At 43.9% G+C, this 16,954-nt stretch overlaps 2 protein-coding genes across 6 annotated transcripts in view; one reads left to right on the top strand and one right to left on the bottom strand.

Annotated features, from left to right (window-relative positions):
* LIN54 (lin-54 DREAM MuvB core complex component) overlaps positions 1-12,422 on the top strand; it is a 41,325-nt gene extending 28,903 nt beyond the window's left edge. For all 5 annotated transcript variants that reach the window (XM_042049991.1, XM_042049992.1, XM_042049990.1 and 2 more), the window contains 9 exons: positions 1,198-1,414; positions 2,129-2,202; positions 2,358-2,555; positions 4,334-4,425; positions 5,615-5,686; positions 7,987-8,089; positions 8,282-8,419; positions 9,147-9,349; positions 9,688-12,422. In XM_042049991.1, coding sequence (XP_041905925.1) covers positions 1,198-1,414; positions 2,129-2,202; positions 2,358-2,555; positions 4,334-4,425; positions 5,615-5,686; positions 7,987-8,089; positions 8,282-8,419; positions 9,147-9,349; positions 9,688-9,889 — 1,299 coding nt within the window. In that variant the 3' untranslated portion in view covers positions 9,890-12,422. The remainder of the gene's footprint in view (positions 1-1,197; positions 1,415-2,128; positions 2,203-2,357; positions 2,556-4,333; positions 4,426-5,614; positions 5,687-7,986; positions 8,090-8,281; positions 8,420-9,146; positions 9,350-9,687) is intronic.
* Positions 12,389-16,954, bottom strand: part of THAP9 (THAP domain containing 9) — a 6,795-nt gene continuing 2,229 nt past the window's right edge. Inside the window, exon 6 of the mRNA XM_042050043.1 lies at positions 12,389-16,081. Coding sequence (XP_041905977.1) covers positions 14,152-16,081 — 1,930 coding nt within the window. The 3' untranslated portion in view covers positions 12,389-14,151. The remainder of the gene's footprint in view (positions 16,082-16,954) is intronic.

The raw sequence follows: 16,954 nt of genomic DNA, 5'->3' as shown, positions 1-16,954 counted from the left end.
GAGAACTTTGCCCATACTGGTCTCCCTTTGATAGTGTCTGTGACTGTGCTTGCACATAGTGCTTGTTTTGATGCTCTGGCCTGTTAAGGTTTCAATGTATTAGGAAAAAAATAAAAAAAATCCCAAGAAAACACCTTTTAGAAGACCAGGGTTGTATTTCTAGTAAATGTGTGCAAATTGAGATTTCATTCGTGTAGTTGCTGAAAGCTGAGGAGCTGGGAAAATGCTCTCCTAAGAATTCACATCATACTGTCAACCAAATGTAGTACTTAAAAATTTGATGTCAAGGACAATATGCTTAATATAAATAGCAAAAGATACTGAGAATAAAAAGCTGAGCTCTAAAAGAAATTAAATGGAAGGAGAAAAAGGAAGAAATCAAGGTTTGAGGTTGAGCAAGTCTGGAAAGAGAGGCTGTTATCAAACCAGTAGACTTATGAATGTGTACAAATAAAATAAAACTTTCTTGTTATTAGTTTGTAGTTTGAGAAAAGCTGGAAAGATGAACTTTTACAAATTCCAGGTATACTGATCCTCCAGCTGTAAGGTAGCACAGGTCTGCTGAGCTCCCTTTCTTTCACCGTTTTGCCTTTTTTCTTAATGAATTTGTTTTGCTACTCCTCATTGTTCTTGCTTCTTTCATTTCTCAGCTTGCACTCTTTCTGATGTCCATCAGTTTAAGGATTCTGTTCCATTTTCCTCTCCAGGGTTGAACAGTGATTTCTGTGGATTAATCACAAACTATCTTAACAGGACATATCTGTACACACGCAGATAAATCATGCTGCAGTCCAGCACAAGCTGTTCTGCAGATTCTTACCATGTACTTTTAATAGTAGGAATATTTCTATGTTTGGTTGTTTGATTGTGGAAAACAAACCAAACCATGTTCTCTGTAGTCACCTGAAATAGTTTTGGCAGATATGGACTAGTCACCCTACTCATGTAAATACTAGTTTACTCTGGTGTTTGGTATAGAGCATTGAAAATGGAACTGAGTTTACTCTGAGCTGTTGAGAGGCATTTATCTCTTTGCATCTGTTCTACTTTGGAAAGCAGGAAGGGGGTAACTGACTTCCCTCTCAAGGGTACAAATGGTGTGCTAGAGTTGCTCACTAAGGAACTGAGAAATAAACATGCTGATGTTCTTTCTGCCTTTGTACAAGTAACTTCGTGCTGTCTGTGTTGGCTTAACAGGCTGTGAAATCAGCAGTGCAGACCATTACTGTAGGAGGAGTGGGTACATCTCAATTTAAGACCATTATTCCTTTGGCAACTGCACCCAATGTTCAGCAGATTCAGGTACCTGGAAGCAAGTTCCATTATGTCAGACTCGTTACTGCCACAACAGCCAGTAGTTCAACCCAATCTGCCAGTCAAAATCCCAGTACGAATACTCAGCCTCTTCAACAGGGTAAGTGCTGGGGGTAACATATTGTCTGAAGCTTCTGTTGGGTTTTTTCTTTCATGTTTGTTCTGTAAGGATTAAAATGAATACATTACAGAGATGTGTGAAGACTGCCAGATGTACTTGGTTTTGTGGTAAGACTTCTATAAATTCCATATTCTGCTGCTACGTCTGGTTTGTATATGAAAATGCTCCTTTGTGTCAAATTACTCTGTAGTTGGGCCTGAATCCTGGGAGCATTTTAGGTTGCTTTTCCCTAGTTTACCAGATTTGTGGGTGGTTCATGGCAACTGCCATCTCCTCTATATGCAGTGTGAAGGCAGGCCAGCCCACAAGCATATTGCCAAAACTCCTGTAACGTGAAGATACTTTCATGTAAATTGCTTTAGAAGTGCCAGATGTTTCTGCTGGTTTCTGTCCGTGCTTTCCAGAGCTGTGATGGAATAAAAGATTTCAAAGGGAAAAGGGCTGTAAGGGAAATCCAGTGTCCAGAGGAGGTCTGCACCCAGGCTGTTTTTTTAAGCCATTGCTGTGAAATGTGTGCACACACTCTTGTGCCAAATACCTGTTTATAAAGGTGTTCTTTAGACCCAAGTGTTGCATGCCATGAGTTAGAGTGTTCCATACCTCTGTGTTATGTACATGTGAAAGTTTGAAGGGCTGAACTGTGGACTTGAGGTGACTAACACACATTCCTATGATGTTGTTTCTTGACACCAGCGAAGCCTGTGGTGGTGAATGCGACCCCAGTGCGTATGTCAGTTCCCATAGTACCAGCACAGACTGTGAAACAGGTGAGCTAAGTTTAAATCATGTAATATTCCTGACCTGGAATTTTAGCTGGACAGAAAAAGGTCTGTTTCCAGCTCTGTAATCAAATGTTCTGTTAATAAAAGTGCATTCTGAATGAGTGAAACACTGGTTTCATAAAGACTTCTTTTCTCTCCAGGTGGTGCCCAAACCAATCAACTCGACTTCTCAGATAGTCACTACTAGTCAGCCCCAACAAAGACTTATCATGCCAGCCACTCCACTGCCACAGATCCAGCCCAACCTCACCAACCTCCCCCCGGGCACTGTGCTGGCACCAGCCCCTGGCACGGGAAATGTCGGCTATGCAGTCCTTCCAGCTCAGTATGTCACACAGGTACAGTCTTTCCCAGAGATGCTCAAGGAAATTCTGCTCTTGTGGAACATTCTGCCTTCCTCTTAAAGGTTCCTGCTCCGTGACTGTCACCTGACACTGAGGCAACCGTTTCTTTTAGGCACCCTTGGCGGAATGATGATGGCACTAAATCATAGTTGCAATTAAAGCTTTATTTTCTCAACAGGTTTCTTTATTAGCATAATAGCCCAGGATTTCTATAAGCAGAATCAGTGTAGTACAATTTTGAGTAGCATAGTACAGAATTTACAATACAAACTTACTCAAATCACCTAGATCTCAATTTGGAATTTCTTATCACCTAGACCCTCTGCATACTGGGTCTGATCTTGATACACATTACTTCATCATTTTAACAATCATAACCTAGACATGAAAATCATATAAAAGAGTACAAGTCACTCAGTCCTTGGAGGAGACAGATGTCAGTGGAGGTGACCCTGGCCACTGGCAGTTGCAGGCTCAGTGTCCAGCAGCAGTTCCAGTCCAGGTTCATCACTTAGGACTTGGAACAGCTTGATTTTATAGCTGTTCTCTGTGTGCTGTTACGCTTCCCTGTTCTGTGACAATTACCACCACCTAGTTGTCTGGGTGCCTGAGACCCTTCACAGCCAGTAAGGAACAGAGTAATTGGCCTGGTGCCCAGGAATCCTGAGACCTTTAGTGAGGGGAAGAAGAAATCCCATTGGTTTGTCTGCTTGGTTCACAGGACCTTCAGGGCCTGATGATGAGGAGAAAGGGAGCATATATGTGACCTGCTTGGTCACAGAGTATGGCTGTTTTCATTATTAAATGATGTTAGTTAATGCTAAGCACATTGCCAGGGGTCAGAAGCAGCTGGTACCAGGCACCCCAACTGAGGCTGAGAGATTAATTTTTTGCTCTTTGCCAAGATCTGACCAACATTCAGCATAAAAAAAGGAGAATAAATGAAACATTCTGCAGAAGGCTGGTTTGTAGAAACAAAGACTCTCATAGCTCCAGTATTGCTGGTACCAGCCTGGTTTCTGGTTGCCCTTTGGTTTTATCACAGTTGCGGTTTTACCCTGAAGATTGTTACTGTGTCCTTGCAGTCTAGTTCTGCAAATTTTACTTCAGCTAGCATCTGTTGGACCTCTCCTCTGAGGTTTGTGTTCCAGTCACAACCTGACCCCTTTTGCTTGGCCCCATTATAGGTCCATATCTTGCTGTGTGCCAGTCTGTCCCCAGAACCTGTCCCAGCAGGAGCTAACAGCTGCTTGTAGGTAATGCTAAAGAAAGTAGCCCAGAGCAGTATTGTTTGGCAATTCTTACGAGATTTTGGTTTTTTAATATGAAAAATATATCGTGGGTTCAGGTATGCAAAGGAGTTGGAATGCAAACCATTTTGCTTACTTTCATACTAAGTGGCTTGTATATAAAGGAAGCTACTAATTTGTGCAGGAAGTGATTCTGCTCTATCAGGGGGAAAACGAACATGTTTTTAGGAGCAGGAACTGTTTGTGGTCTGAACATTTCTGTGTGTTATCCTTGTCATCTGTATGGATCTAGACACTGTAATAGACAACAAAAATAGAATCTAAAATAGTATTTTTATGCTAACTATGGAGGCAGGAGGCTGCCACCTGGTCCAAGTTCTATATCTAAAACTGTACTTACAAGCAAGTTATCTTTATAACAATATCTGGAAAGCTGATTTAAAGACTTGTTACAGTCTGTACAGTATAAAGTGTATTCTTTAATTTCTTTCATGTCAGGCATTAACCTGTTTGTTTTGTTAGCTGCAACAGTCATCGTATGTATCTATAGCGAGCAACACTGGCTTCACAGGGACATCCAGTGTCCAGTCCCAGGCACGGCTGCCATTTAATGGGTAAGTGTTTTGAAAAAAAATCCCAAAGTCTGTAGAATAGGCTGCTTGAATAAGCATGAGGTATTGGAGTTTGGTTTGGGGAATTTTCCAAGACACTCAAGTCTGCTGTGGTGTGGTTATTACCTCTGACTGAAGGGTGTGGACCTCTCTGACAATTGAGCCAATTTGATCTCTTGATCAAAGCTGTTTTCCTTTCTGTTTTTTGAACTGATATAGCAGGAAGTTGACCTGAAAGCTCCCTGTTGCTCATTTTTTATTTTGCAACAGCACCTATGAGCTACAGGCCTCAACTATTTCTCAACATCGCTGCAAAGAGGTTCTGTACAACATAAAGCTAGATGCTTAACGCATGCAGAAATTCAGCCAAACAGCAAAATGGATCCTGATAGGAGGCTTTGGGTTTTTTCAGTCTTGCATTTTTCCTTTAAGGATGAAAATAACAGCTAACATATATTATTTTCCCTTTGCCAATCCAGCAGGCTTAGCTGTTCCGCACAGTCCTTTTGTGTTACTGTTTGCTGGAAATTGTGAACATGAAGGTGCTTTTTGTTGCTGCAGCCTCAACTGATGCAAACTAATCCCAAATCCCGAAGCAGCTATTCAAATGAACGGGTTTGATTTAATCTCCCTGGTATTACATGCAGAAATTGCTGGATAGGGATGGAACAAATCTCATCAGAAGAGATTAGTGTCACCAAATCCAAGTTTTAGGAGCAGTTAAAGACTGTGTCTACTATAAAATTTATCTATAAACTGAATAGCATGGTTTGGCTTGCTTTCCCATTATTCCAGAGGGGATATTTTTTGGGTTTGGGGATTTTTTTAATTCCAAGCAGAACAAAAGAAAAGGCATGATCATGTTGTGTGAATCTTGGTTGGATCTGGTCCCACTGTGCTTGAAGGGATTCTGGGGAAGGTTTTCCCGACTCCAGTTTTTAGTTATGCTTCCTCTAGCTTTAAAGCCTAATTTCTACTTCAGGCATGCATCCAAATTTGCAGCAAATAATCTCTTTCTGGATTGGAAAGGCACTATTTATAATAGTTACTTAAACACACTCAGCCAAAAACCCAGTGCAAGGGGAATATAAAAATTTTTTTCAAAGTTTTTATCATGAGCTGTTCACATGAATTTAAAATAGGAAAAAACTGATAAAACTGTGTGTATATAAATGCCCCTTTCCCTCCACAGAATTATTTCTTCTGAGTCTGCAAACCGCCCCAGGAAGCCTTGCAATTGTACTAAGTCTCTGTGCTTGAAATTGTAAGTACAGCTTGGTACAGTTTCTGTCTTTCAAGCCTTATTTTTAAAATCACAAAAGTGTGCCAAGTATCAGAATATAATGGTTTTAAGTATGTCAGAAATTTTATGTCTAGATGCTGATTTAAGGTGGATATTGGTGATGTTGCAGAGCCTGTGTAATTTTGCAACTCCTGTGAGCTATATGGACCATAACATTTGAAAAGGTCTAATTCTGCACCATGCACCTTTTTGCATGGTGGAGCCAATTCCACTCAGCAGCTCTGGCTGCCTTTTTGGTACGGAGTGAAATGGCATCACATGGTATCATTCATGGGCATTTCCTATACTTTGGTGAAGTGCTTCAGTAATACCATGCTGGCTCAAATACTTCAGAAAAAATGGGCTGTGTATATTTTATTAAAGGACTAAATAGACAAGTGATTCTTCACTGATAAGTCTTGCTTATCCATGAGGTATTTTGCTGTTCCAGTCCATGTATCTGTAAGAATTTGACACAAAAGTATTTTAAGATGAGGAGAGCTCTTCATCTTGAGGCAAAGTCAGTTTACTGATATTTTTGGGACGGGAATGGGAGGAGATACTGAAATTAATCTGTGGTTCCCTGAATCCTAGACAATGAAGAGGAAATCAGGGGTGTGGTACTTCAAGGGGAAGTGATGCAATGACATCAGAACCCAAGTTAAGAAGTGTGTTTAAACTTCTAAGCTTGGGTGTCTTTTTGTGTAGTGCACCCCACCTCTATATGGGGAGGTGTGCCCTGTGCTTCCTAGTCCCAAACTTGTATGTTGCATGGCAGGAAGATGTGCAGCTGCTTTTCAGGTATTTTACATACATGACTGACCTCACAGTGCCCAATGTATGTTAGATGTGTAGGGTTTCAGCTTTTGGTGTTTGAATGTGCACTAGAAATTCCTGGAGAATAATGGCCTCACTGGTGATACTTTGCACCTACAGAATGCTGTTTGGAAACAAACTTTTCTTGTAAATCACTGTCATTGTATCTTCAAGTGGCGGGGCATTGGTACAGAGCAAATGGTTATTTCACTCTGGCACAGATGCTTTCTCACTAGTAAAACTTTTTCTGTCTGGAGGGAAACTTGTTTTTTTCCAAATGCACATTAAAGGTAGGCGCATAGCCCATTCTACAAAAAAGTCAACTCAGGTAAGTTATTTGCTCATTTATATTCTGGATTGATGCTGGCACTGTTTGTTTTGGAAAGCAGGACTATTCCACCGCTGAATTTTAAAAAAGAAAGGAGAGCTATTACAGGTTATAAAAGCTTTTGATTTAGGATGTCCCTAAAACATTCAAGACCAAGACTGGGAACCATTCAAGATGCTAAAAATCTCCAAAATCCAGTTCAATCTGATGAAGGGTTGTAGTGGACTCCAGGGCAACCCTAATCTAGTTTGTGTAGTGCTAGGCTGGGCAAGCCACAGAAAGCCAGTTTAGCAATGGGTTTAGGCTCCAAAAAATGACCATACACTCCCAGCAGGCTTTGAAAAGCAAGTGAAGAGGATCAGCAGTTTTTAGCCATAGCTGGAGGTGGAGCTGGAAGCATTGAAACATGTCAGAGTTTGTTGTGGCCTAAAGCCATGTTTGAGCTGGGGATGAATGTGCTACTTCGATGTATCAGATCTGTGGGATTGGTGAGATGTTTTTGATGGGAGGCACCAGAGGTACATAAGGGGCCTAGCAATGTGATTGGCTTTCCCTGTCCATGTTTTGCTTCTTTTTGTTCATATATTTGTCCCTTTAAAAAGTCAGCTTTATCCTCATTCAGATCCTTCACCTGGTTACCTGTGCCTCAAAACCTCTGAGATGTACCAATTGTTATTCCTTTTCTATTCTTCCATCCCAGCTTATGGACAAAACTGTTAACTGGCACTCCAGTTGCTTTCCTTTTGTTTTGGCTGTATGAGATCTCCTGAGGGCTGATTTGGACTGACTGGGTCGGGAACTGGCTGTGAGGTGGCTGCAGCAGGATGGCCCACAATATGTGGGTGACCCAGGAGTCACCCTAGGAAGAAGTGTCATTAGCTTCTCTTGCAGAGAGGACCTATGCTATGTGATGAGCTCAGGTGGACCCCCTTGAGCTCCACCTGTCTAAAGACAGCAGCTGGACCTGCACTCTAGAGGATTTTGGCTCTGCAGTGAGGCTGGTACTGCTTGTACGTGTGGTGTTGAGCATAGGGTGACCCTTACCCGTATTGGTGCCAGAGTAGGAACTTCTGCTACTGCTGTCACACACCAGTGTCGTGATAAAGTTTACAAATGCCTTCTGCATCTTCTGTTTCAGGTATTGTGACTGTTTTGCAAACGGTGAATTCTGCAATAACTGCAACTGTACAAATTGTTACAACAACCTGGACCATGAAAACGATAGGCAAAAAGCAATAAAGGTGAGGGGCCTCTTCCCCTGCCCCTGGGACCAAAGCCATTTAGCTTCCTTCTTCTGAAGCTCCAGAGCGGGGCAGAGTGGGTGTATAATCTCCTGATCTCCTCCCACATGTGCAAGGCTTTAGTTCTTTTATTGCACCTCTAAATTCTGCTCCCTGCATGAAGTGACTGACCCTTTGGGTCTGCATTGACAGGCCTGCCTCGACAGAAACCCTGAAGCCTTCAAGCCCAAAATAGGGAAAGGAAAGGAAGGAGAATCGGATCGGAGGCACAGCAAAGGGTGTAACTGTAAACGCTCGGGATGTCTCAAAAACTACTGCGAGTGTTATGAGGTACGAAGCATTATCTCATTTGAAAGACAGTAGCTTTTTCCCTTTAGTGCAGTGACTTCTCTCATTTACTTTGTCTCTCCCTTGTATTGCTTTAATGCTTTCTGTTCTTTTCCATTCCTACAATGTTACCTCTTCTCCCAGCAGTTTGCACATAGAAAGCCATGTACATGGAAAAACTGATCACTGCTGTTCTGCAATTTTAATTTTAAACAATTTAGCAACTTCGGACTTAGGCTTGAATTTGTTCTTTTTCTGAATAGCACCATTTCCTAAAGAAATCTACTGCACCAACTTTCTAGGAGGAGCTGAAGTAGCATCCCACAGATGCTCTGGGATAGAATGTATTTGTGGAATTCAAAAGCAAAAGTTGTTGTTACTTCATGTGCTAACTGATTAGTCTGTAGATGTAGAGACAGTGTAGACTGGCCTTTCTCAAAGCTCAGCTGTCTAAATTCCACTGGAAACTGGAGGTTGATGAAGAAAGGGATGAGTGGGAAACCACCGATTTACATTCTGTGCTCTATGATTCTATTATTTGATTCAAGTATATATTCTGGGAAGATGCCTCACCTCAGAGGTAAGAATTTAGAGAGAAAACTACTACTTGGAAGTTTGTTCTGGTGGTTAATTGGTAAGAGATAAAAACAAAATCTCCTTTTTGTTGTGGCTTCTCATAAGGGGAGTCAAACTTGCAACAGGTTTCTTACATTTTGTTTGTTTCTTTCAGGCAAAAATAATGTGTTCTTCCATATGCAAATGCATTGGCTGTAAAAATTTTGAAGAAAGCCCAGAGCGAAAGACATTAATGCATTTAGCAGATGCTGCAGAAGTCAGGGTCCAGCAGCAGACTGCTGCGAAGACCAAGTTATCTTCCCAGATCTCAGACTTGCTGACAAGGCCAACACCGGCACTCAGCAGTGGTGGTGGGAAGTAAGTTAATGCTGCACCCTCTTTGAGTTGTTTCTAGTGCAGGTTTTTGATGTATGTGACAGGTATGTCCCTGTATGTCCCTGTCATCTCTGAGCCTTGTCTGTGTAAGCTGTAGAGGTGGGAGCAGGCAGGTGAATGGAACACTTTGTTCCTGTAACAGTGGGATACTGACCCACCAGTTCATTTGGCTGTTAACTGAGGCTTACTCACTATCTAAAGGCTCTTGGAAGCAATGGGACATACGAAATCTCATCAGTCCTCAGACTAAAAAGTTGCCAGCTCCAGTTAGGTGCCTTGTGTGTTTTTGCAGTGACTAAGCGGATGTTTCTTTGGTTCAGGCTGCCCTTTACGTTTGTCACCAAGGAGGTGGCCGATGCAACCTGTGAATGCCTCCTGGCACAGGCAGAGCAAGCGGAGAAGATGGGCAAGTCCAAAGCTGCGGCAGAGCGCATGATCCTGGAGGAGTTTGGACGCTGTCTGATGAGGGTTATCAGCTCTGCAGGGAAGTCCAAAGGTGACCCTTGTGCCATGAACTGCTGACTCATGCACATGAGCCACAATGAAGCGGACTGAACAGAACACTTAAGGCACAGGGACACTTTGGTTTAGCATAAAGGATTTAATAATATTTGTTAATTTGGTGCTTGTTGTAAATTGACCCATGTAAGATTGAAACAAGAAATTCTTTTATAACAAGATGTAGAGCCTTTTAAATCTTAGCTAAATCCTCTTCTACTTAAGACAATGCCTAAAGGTCAGTTCTTCTTCCCAATGTACAGCTTTTACCCTGGGTTTCTTAAAAATTAGGTGTGTTCTCCCCTTTCCCCCAGAATAATTGTCTGAAGGGCATATATAAATTATTATAATATATATTATTTACAGTGTATGAATTTGCATCACTGTGCATACAGGAAAACACAGGTGATGTCAACAGCCAGGTCATGCTTTTGCTGACAGGCCTGTAATATGGAGGTACCAGTGTATCCAAGATAATTCTGAAAGGAAATATGTAGAAATAAGCATCTAAATGGAAGGTAGTACTTGTATTTAGGACCTGACACAGCATGTTCCTTTAGTGCATGGAGCACTGTGAGATACATAGGCAATAATACAGAGGGGTTGCTTGCAGATTTAGCACTGAGCAAGTCATGGAGGATGTTTCTGGAGCAGGGCCCAAGGAGTATAGAGGTGAATGGCATTACGGGGAATTTTTGATAGGAATGGAGTGGAGTGCTCAGGTGTTTTTTAAGCTGGAACTTGAAGGCTAAGACAGTGGCCTGTCCTCGGAAGTGAGGAAGAGCAGCCACACCACAATGCCAGACTGTCTGCCCAATGTAGTGTTACCTAAGTGTGTAGCAGATGGATACTGTTTCTAGGTGAAGATTGTTTTTTCAGAGGTCTGCAGCAGCCAAATCCCTCACTGGAAGTAGGCCTGTGCAGTCCGTTGTGTTTTCTAGGATCAAGCTGTAACCCTGGAAGAGTGTTTAGGCCTGAGAAGCTGAAGTCATGGGAGATGACAATCTGCATCTGAATCGACTTGCAAATGCAGGTAGGGATCATGTTCAGCCTGGCTGTGTGGGTATTCAGCATGCTGCTTCTCTCCATGTTGGCAATTTACTTGACATAAGGGCTCTTTTAGTGTTGTTTAGAATAATTGTGAGAGCCGTGATCAGAGAAAGTACTAGCACAGAATCAGGATATCTACAAAAACAGACACAGATCCTTTTACACTAAACGGGGGGCAATCAACTATAGCTGGGTACAGACTAAGGCAGGGGGTTTTTTTCAGTATTTGTTACAGGCAATCTCAGATCACATTTTTGATAGTGGAGCACATTTGCAGAATTAACCTGGTAGGTTACTTACCGATCATAAAGATCCATTAACCATGTTTAATCACAGGCATTTTTATTACCTGTCTCACTGCAGCCTGAACTAGCTACGTTTTTTTTCCAAAAGGGATTTTGTATTCCCCTATAAAAATGTAAATACAGAGAAATGCAGCAGAGCTCTTTCTCCAGGTTTTCTAGCAGGGCCAGGCTGGGGAGAGGTAGGGGCTAGGCACACCAGCAGCAGAGATAGGTGCCTGTGTGTGTGAAGGTAGTAGGGTGGGAGGATGCTTCACCTCCCAGCCCTGTGCACTGAGCAGAAGGCCCTTGACTCTTCTCTGCTGTCTCCTTGAAATGCCTGGGAGGCAGCCAGCAGCAGTGGTGCGCTCACAGACCAGGTTTGACCTGCCAGTCACTGCCTGAAGGGCTCTGTCTGCTAAGGACATCTCCCTGAGAATAAATAGCAATGTTTGTGCAAATCTCTGAAAAGGGAATCCATCTCTTGTGTAAGTAAATGCCATGTTTTTTCATAATTAGGACTTGGATTTACTAAAAAATCAGTGCAGTAACTTTACCTGTAGATAGCGCGGATATTCCGTTCCCTTCTAGTGACCTAATATAGTCTGTCCAGTAAGATTTGTATAAATGTAAATTAGTGTAAGTGAATAAAGTAATACCTACTTACATTATTTTTCAAACAGATTGCAATATGCCTTTTGTTTAGACTTCAATCCATGTTAATTTTGTATATATTCAGTGTTTTACTCTAAATTGCACCTTTTGTGATGTGTATTTATATACAGTGTGCAAAAGCACTTGTGAAATTTAGATTACAGTTGTAATTATGTATGATGGCATTGCTGGAGAATATTTTGCTTGTAAAGACTTTGAAGGTGCAATCAAATGCTCTTAGTTCTTCTATTTTGTTTTGAACAAGCTTTCTCAAATATTAAGCTTGGATTCCTCTCTCCCCTCTCCCCGGTGTAGAGTGTATGAATTGGTTTTTGTACTTCCTTAGCCATTTGCATCAAACTGCTGGACAAGATTAACAGTCAAGTTCATCCAGTTACATAAAAAATAATTGGGAATGGGGCAAGGGTTCATTTTATAGTTCTGTTTACATCCAAAAGTAGAAAAATTAAATTTATATTTACAAGACCTATTCAAAGAATACACTTTTCTATATTGTACAAATAAACAGTCAGATAAATCACAAAAAATAAACATTTATACTATTCTGTAAATACGATTTTTTTTGCACTCCTTTGCTTCAGGACTGACAAATATACACAGAAGGTTTGTCACTTGAAATATCAAAATAAATTGTTAACAGTAGGTCCACTTCTGATGCAAGTACTGAATTGGATTTTCAGTGAGACCAAACCTTACCAGAGATAAATATCCCTTGGTTACTGGTGTGCTGTCATGCACAGCAATCCATGGCACAATTCATAACTATTCATCTCAGGGCTGGAGGTGGAGGCAATGCAAGTGTTCCAACATTACACGACTGCAACCAATCTGTCACTGGGATTTCAGCAGCAGCATTTTGCTAGTTGTCCCAAAAATCCCATATAGAGGGGAGGGAATAATTTCCTGCAAAGTCTCTTGTAAGCTGGAATGGCTCCATAACAGTGTTGGCTTCAACATGGCTTTTTGCATAGGTATTTGGATTGGGGGAAAAAAAGCCTAGAGGTTCTGGTTTGTTCCTCCCAGCAGTGTTTATATGAAGTTCTGTGGTGCTGCTGCTCTCAAAGCACAGCTTGAGGGATTGAGGGCAGCAGTTCTGCTCCCACCATGAGTGAGTAGAGCTAAGGGAAGGAGGAGGAACCCAAACCAACCAGGGACAGTTTTGTCAAGTCACTGGTAGGCACAATGGTACCTTTAATATTATTACTGCCCTAGGATGTGGCAGATCACCATTTTTCATCCCAGCTCCATCATGGATCTTGAAAGTGACTGAACAGCAGGTTTGATGGGAATTAGTTGCCTTCCATCTCTATGGATGCAACTGCTGTTCTGCATGGCAAAGGGAAACCCCTCAGCAGCAGTTATGCCCAACTTTGTTGTTCCAGGCAAAGCACTGGACACAGCTTCCTTGCCATGGAAATGAACTACCTGAAGAAGCCTGTCCTGCTTGGTGGCATCAAAGCGATGGTTCAGGTGATCAGTGGAAACATCAAAATGAGACTGCCTTGTGCCCTGGCCTGCAGGACACAGGCCAGCCGTGGGAGGATGGGGCCATGAAATGGGACCTGAACTGCTCGCCCTGCTGCAGCACAGTGTGGGATTCCTGCCCAGGGAGGAGGGTATTGGTGCTCCTGGGTGCCACTGGACACAACAGTCTGGGCACAGGCTCAGGACTGATCCAAAGGATCTAGATTTCTTGTAGCTTCTTTAGCTGTTTGATGAGACCTGTTGGAAAGGAGATGAGAGCTTGTGTACAACTTGAGTGCCACTTTCTTTTCACATCTTTATTTTCCTGTTTAAGTAGAAGCTCTGCAAGCTTTCTTGCCTCCAGCTTTTATAAAGCACATCTGCTTTGGTGAAATCAAAGTGCCAGTGCACGATTTCCCCGCAACCCCATCAAATATGCATCAGTTTTCTCCTGGCAAGAGCACTCACAGCACTAAAGCCACCCAGCACTTCTGGGGCCATTGCAGAGTCTCCTACCACTGCCCCAGGCACCTTGAGCAACTGTTGCTCATCCTGACCTGCCATGCAAGTTTCATGATGTATGTGGCTGCGTTGCAGGATTGCTGGAAAGAACACAGGATCAGATAAACCTCCTTGCTTTGCTCAGTTTAAACTCTGCTATGGGGGTTTGGAATGGCCCAAAACATCACTGCTTATCACCACTAGTTTTGCCAGCCTTGTTTGCTCATGTGTTGCCTAGATCTGTCCAGCACTGAGCCTCAGCAGGGAACAGCCATCCTTGGAACAGCAGAGTACTCAGCTAGACCCTGTGTGGGTTTAGCTTGACTGACAGCTACCCAGTGGTGATGGAGACAGATGTTTTCCCTTCAGTCTCTTCAATCTGTGCCTTCCACAAGGGTATTTCAAATTCAGGTGTGGGGCAGGGTTTGTTCTTATGTTTAAGTAACACTGTGTTATTTCCTTTACCAAGACTGTGTAGTGGTTGTTGATGCTCAGGTCCCCCTCAAATAAATGGTTTGTGAGGGTGGGAAAGAGGGGGCTTTCACCCAGAAGCTCCTGGAGGACTTTCTGTTCTAGAGCCAAATGCCACAGCTTAGTATTTTTGTTGGCACCTCTTACTTTGCCATACCGGCTTAAGACTCGTTCTGAAATGCTTGTTATGTGGTGCACACTGGGCGAGGGCAGACTCACACCACCTAACTTTTTGATGTAGAGCACTGACCTGTACCTTAGCCTGCTCTCATCTGCCTCAAAGAGAGAGGCAAGACAAGCCTCACATTGCAAGTCCAAGGCCAGCTGCTCAGCCACCCAGCCAGCAGTGCAGGTGAGGCTCCGTGTGTACAGCGACAGATCCGTCAGCGCGTTGCTCAGGGCAGAGCTGGGCAAAAGCAGGCCTGCCCTGTAGGGGCACTCTGGGGCCAGAGTCCTCGCAGGAGCTGGGTGATACTGAGCACGAATGCTGCCCAGGGTCAGATCTCTCCTCCGAGACAGGGATCTGTCCCAGGGGCTCGCATTGCCAGCGCTGTGCGGTGAGCCCGGTGCCAGGCTGCAGCTGGCCAGCAGTCTGTGGTAAGCAGCCTGGAACACAGCGCAGGTGGGGCTGCCACTGCTGCCACAGGCTTGCTGGAGGGCCCTGAGAAACTGCTCCAGAGGGTCCAGGCTGAAGGCATGTGTGTGGAGGTGGTAGGAAGGAGTGTCTTCTGGACACGGATAGTTGGAGAAAAGCCACTTGAGGCTTTCAGCATTTAGCAAGAAGCTCAGAAATCCTAATTTGCGTTTGCTCTTAATGATGTATCTCCCCCCAGAGTCTGTTAAGTTGACAAAGAAGCTCTTGGCCTCATCGAAGAGGGTGCTTATTTTGGTGTAATTTCCAGCTAGCAAAGGCTCCTTTCCATAGGGCCCTCTGCCATAAAATACATTGCACAGAGAGCTCAGCAGACGCACAAACTTGACAGTCCCACTGCAGTTCTGAAATGAGGCCAGGCCCAGCTTCTGGAAGTGCTCCAGCGACTCAGCAACACCCTCGCTGAACAGCAGGGTAGCAGGGTTGACCTTCAGGTGGTAACTCCCTTTACTCCCAGCCCTGCCTGACTCAGGACTGCACGGCTCCAACACCCTCTGCTCCCGCAGAGCTGCCAGCTCCACCACCTGCTGCCACCACACGGTGTCACCGAGCCACTCCACCTTCTGGAAGCATTGCAGAGCATTCCTTATCAGCAGGAGGGCATGACAAACGTCAAAGAAGTATGCAATGCTGTGAGCAGAACCGGGTGGATGCTGGAAAGTGCACTGAATCCTTTTTGGATCCATCCTGATCCCCAAAGCTCTGGCAGTCTCAGCACCGCAAGCAGAGGCACCTGATGTCACAGCCAGGACCACGATTCCAACATTGTTCAGCTTATTGATGGCCTGACGAAGGAGCTGAGCAAGGAAGTGGCCAGAAGTGCTGCTCACAAAGAAATAGCCAAGGGGAGCTGTCCAAGGGCTCGAGATGCCGACTGCCATGAGGATTATCGCTTCCGATGCCAGCGGAGCTTCGTCAGCATCGAGGATGCCTGCTCCCAAGTCAACAAAGCCTGTCAGCTGCTTGGTCTGCGGGTCCCACTCCCGCTGCTTCTGCAGGGACATGTCCTGTACCAGCACGGCACAGTAGCGGTAGGCCTGATCCCCTCTCTCCACCTTTTCCTGAAGCCGGAGAAAAATGTCACTGCTGAAGCCTGCAGCAGCCTCGTTATTAGACAGCCAGCTGGAAAAAAGGGAGGATGTAATTAGGAGATGTGATTCTGGAAAAGCTGAAGCATCAGACAGCACTTTTTACCAGTCAGCCATGCCCAGAGCTGCAGAGCAGACTGAGACATGCAGGGCAAAGAAGGCAGCCCTGCTTTCCTTCATGCATAGTCTGAGTTTCTTTTCTCCCACCCTAGTGATGGGTAGCCAAGGAAAGTATTAACCATGCAGGGAAGTAACAAAGCAGCTTCCTGCCTTTTCAAAGTATAAGATCTCATGACAAAAGGGAAAAAAAAATTAAACCAGACATAGGAATGCAAATCAGGCTATGCAGAGGGCCAGCAACACCAGTCTGCTCTCCTTCTTCACTGGCTTTCTCCACATTGGACATTGTAATCCAGTTTGGAAGATGTGAAACCCTCAGCAGTCCATGGGGTATGGTACTGTTCTCAACACACTCCCATCCACTACTCCCAGCACCCCTTTCAACAGACTCCTAGCAGGAAGCTGTGCTAAACCCCCCACAGGCTGGCATGGATTGTGTGTATCCCCTGGGATCCTTCTAACTGCCCTAAAGGAGTCTTGAAACCCTAAACCTGCAGGGCGAGAGTTTCTTCAGCCTTGTTCAGGTAGCTTCAGGCAATAAATTCTGATAAGCAGCCGACCCACATGCAGGAACACATTCCAGCTCTCTGAAATGAGGGGTATCCACGTTTCTTGGCATTTCCTCTCTACTCTGCTCCTGCTACTAAAAACAAAGCAGGGAAAATTACTACTGCTTAATATCTTCAGGACAGATCTGTTACACCTATTTCTATACGAGTACCTGGAAATACATTATGAATGAATGAATGAATGAATGAATGAATGAATGAATGAATGAATGAATGAA

This window comes from Corvus kubaryi, unplaced genomic scaffold (assembly GCF_017639235.1).
Source record: "Corvus kubaryi isolate FWS band 111438036 unplaced genomic scaffold, C.kubaryi_AGA036_p1.0 71, whole genome shotgun sequence".
In the NCBI taxonomy this organism is placed as follows: domain Eukaryota; kingdom Metazoa; phylum Chordata; class Aves; order Passeriformes; family Corvidae; genus Corvus; species Corvus kubaryi.
Note: the sequence above shows the minus strand (reverse complement) of the source record. Positions and strands in the feature narration are given on the sequence as shown.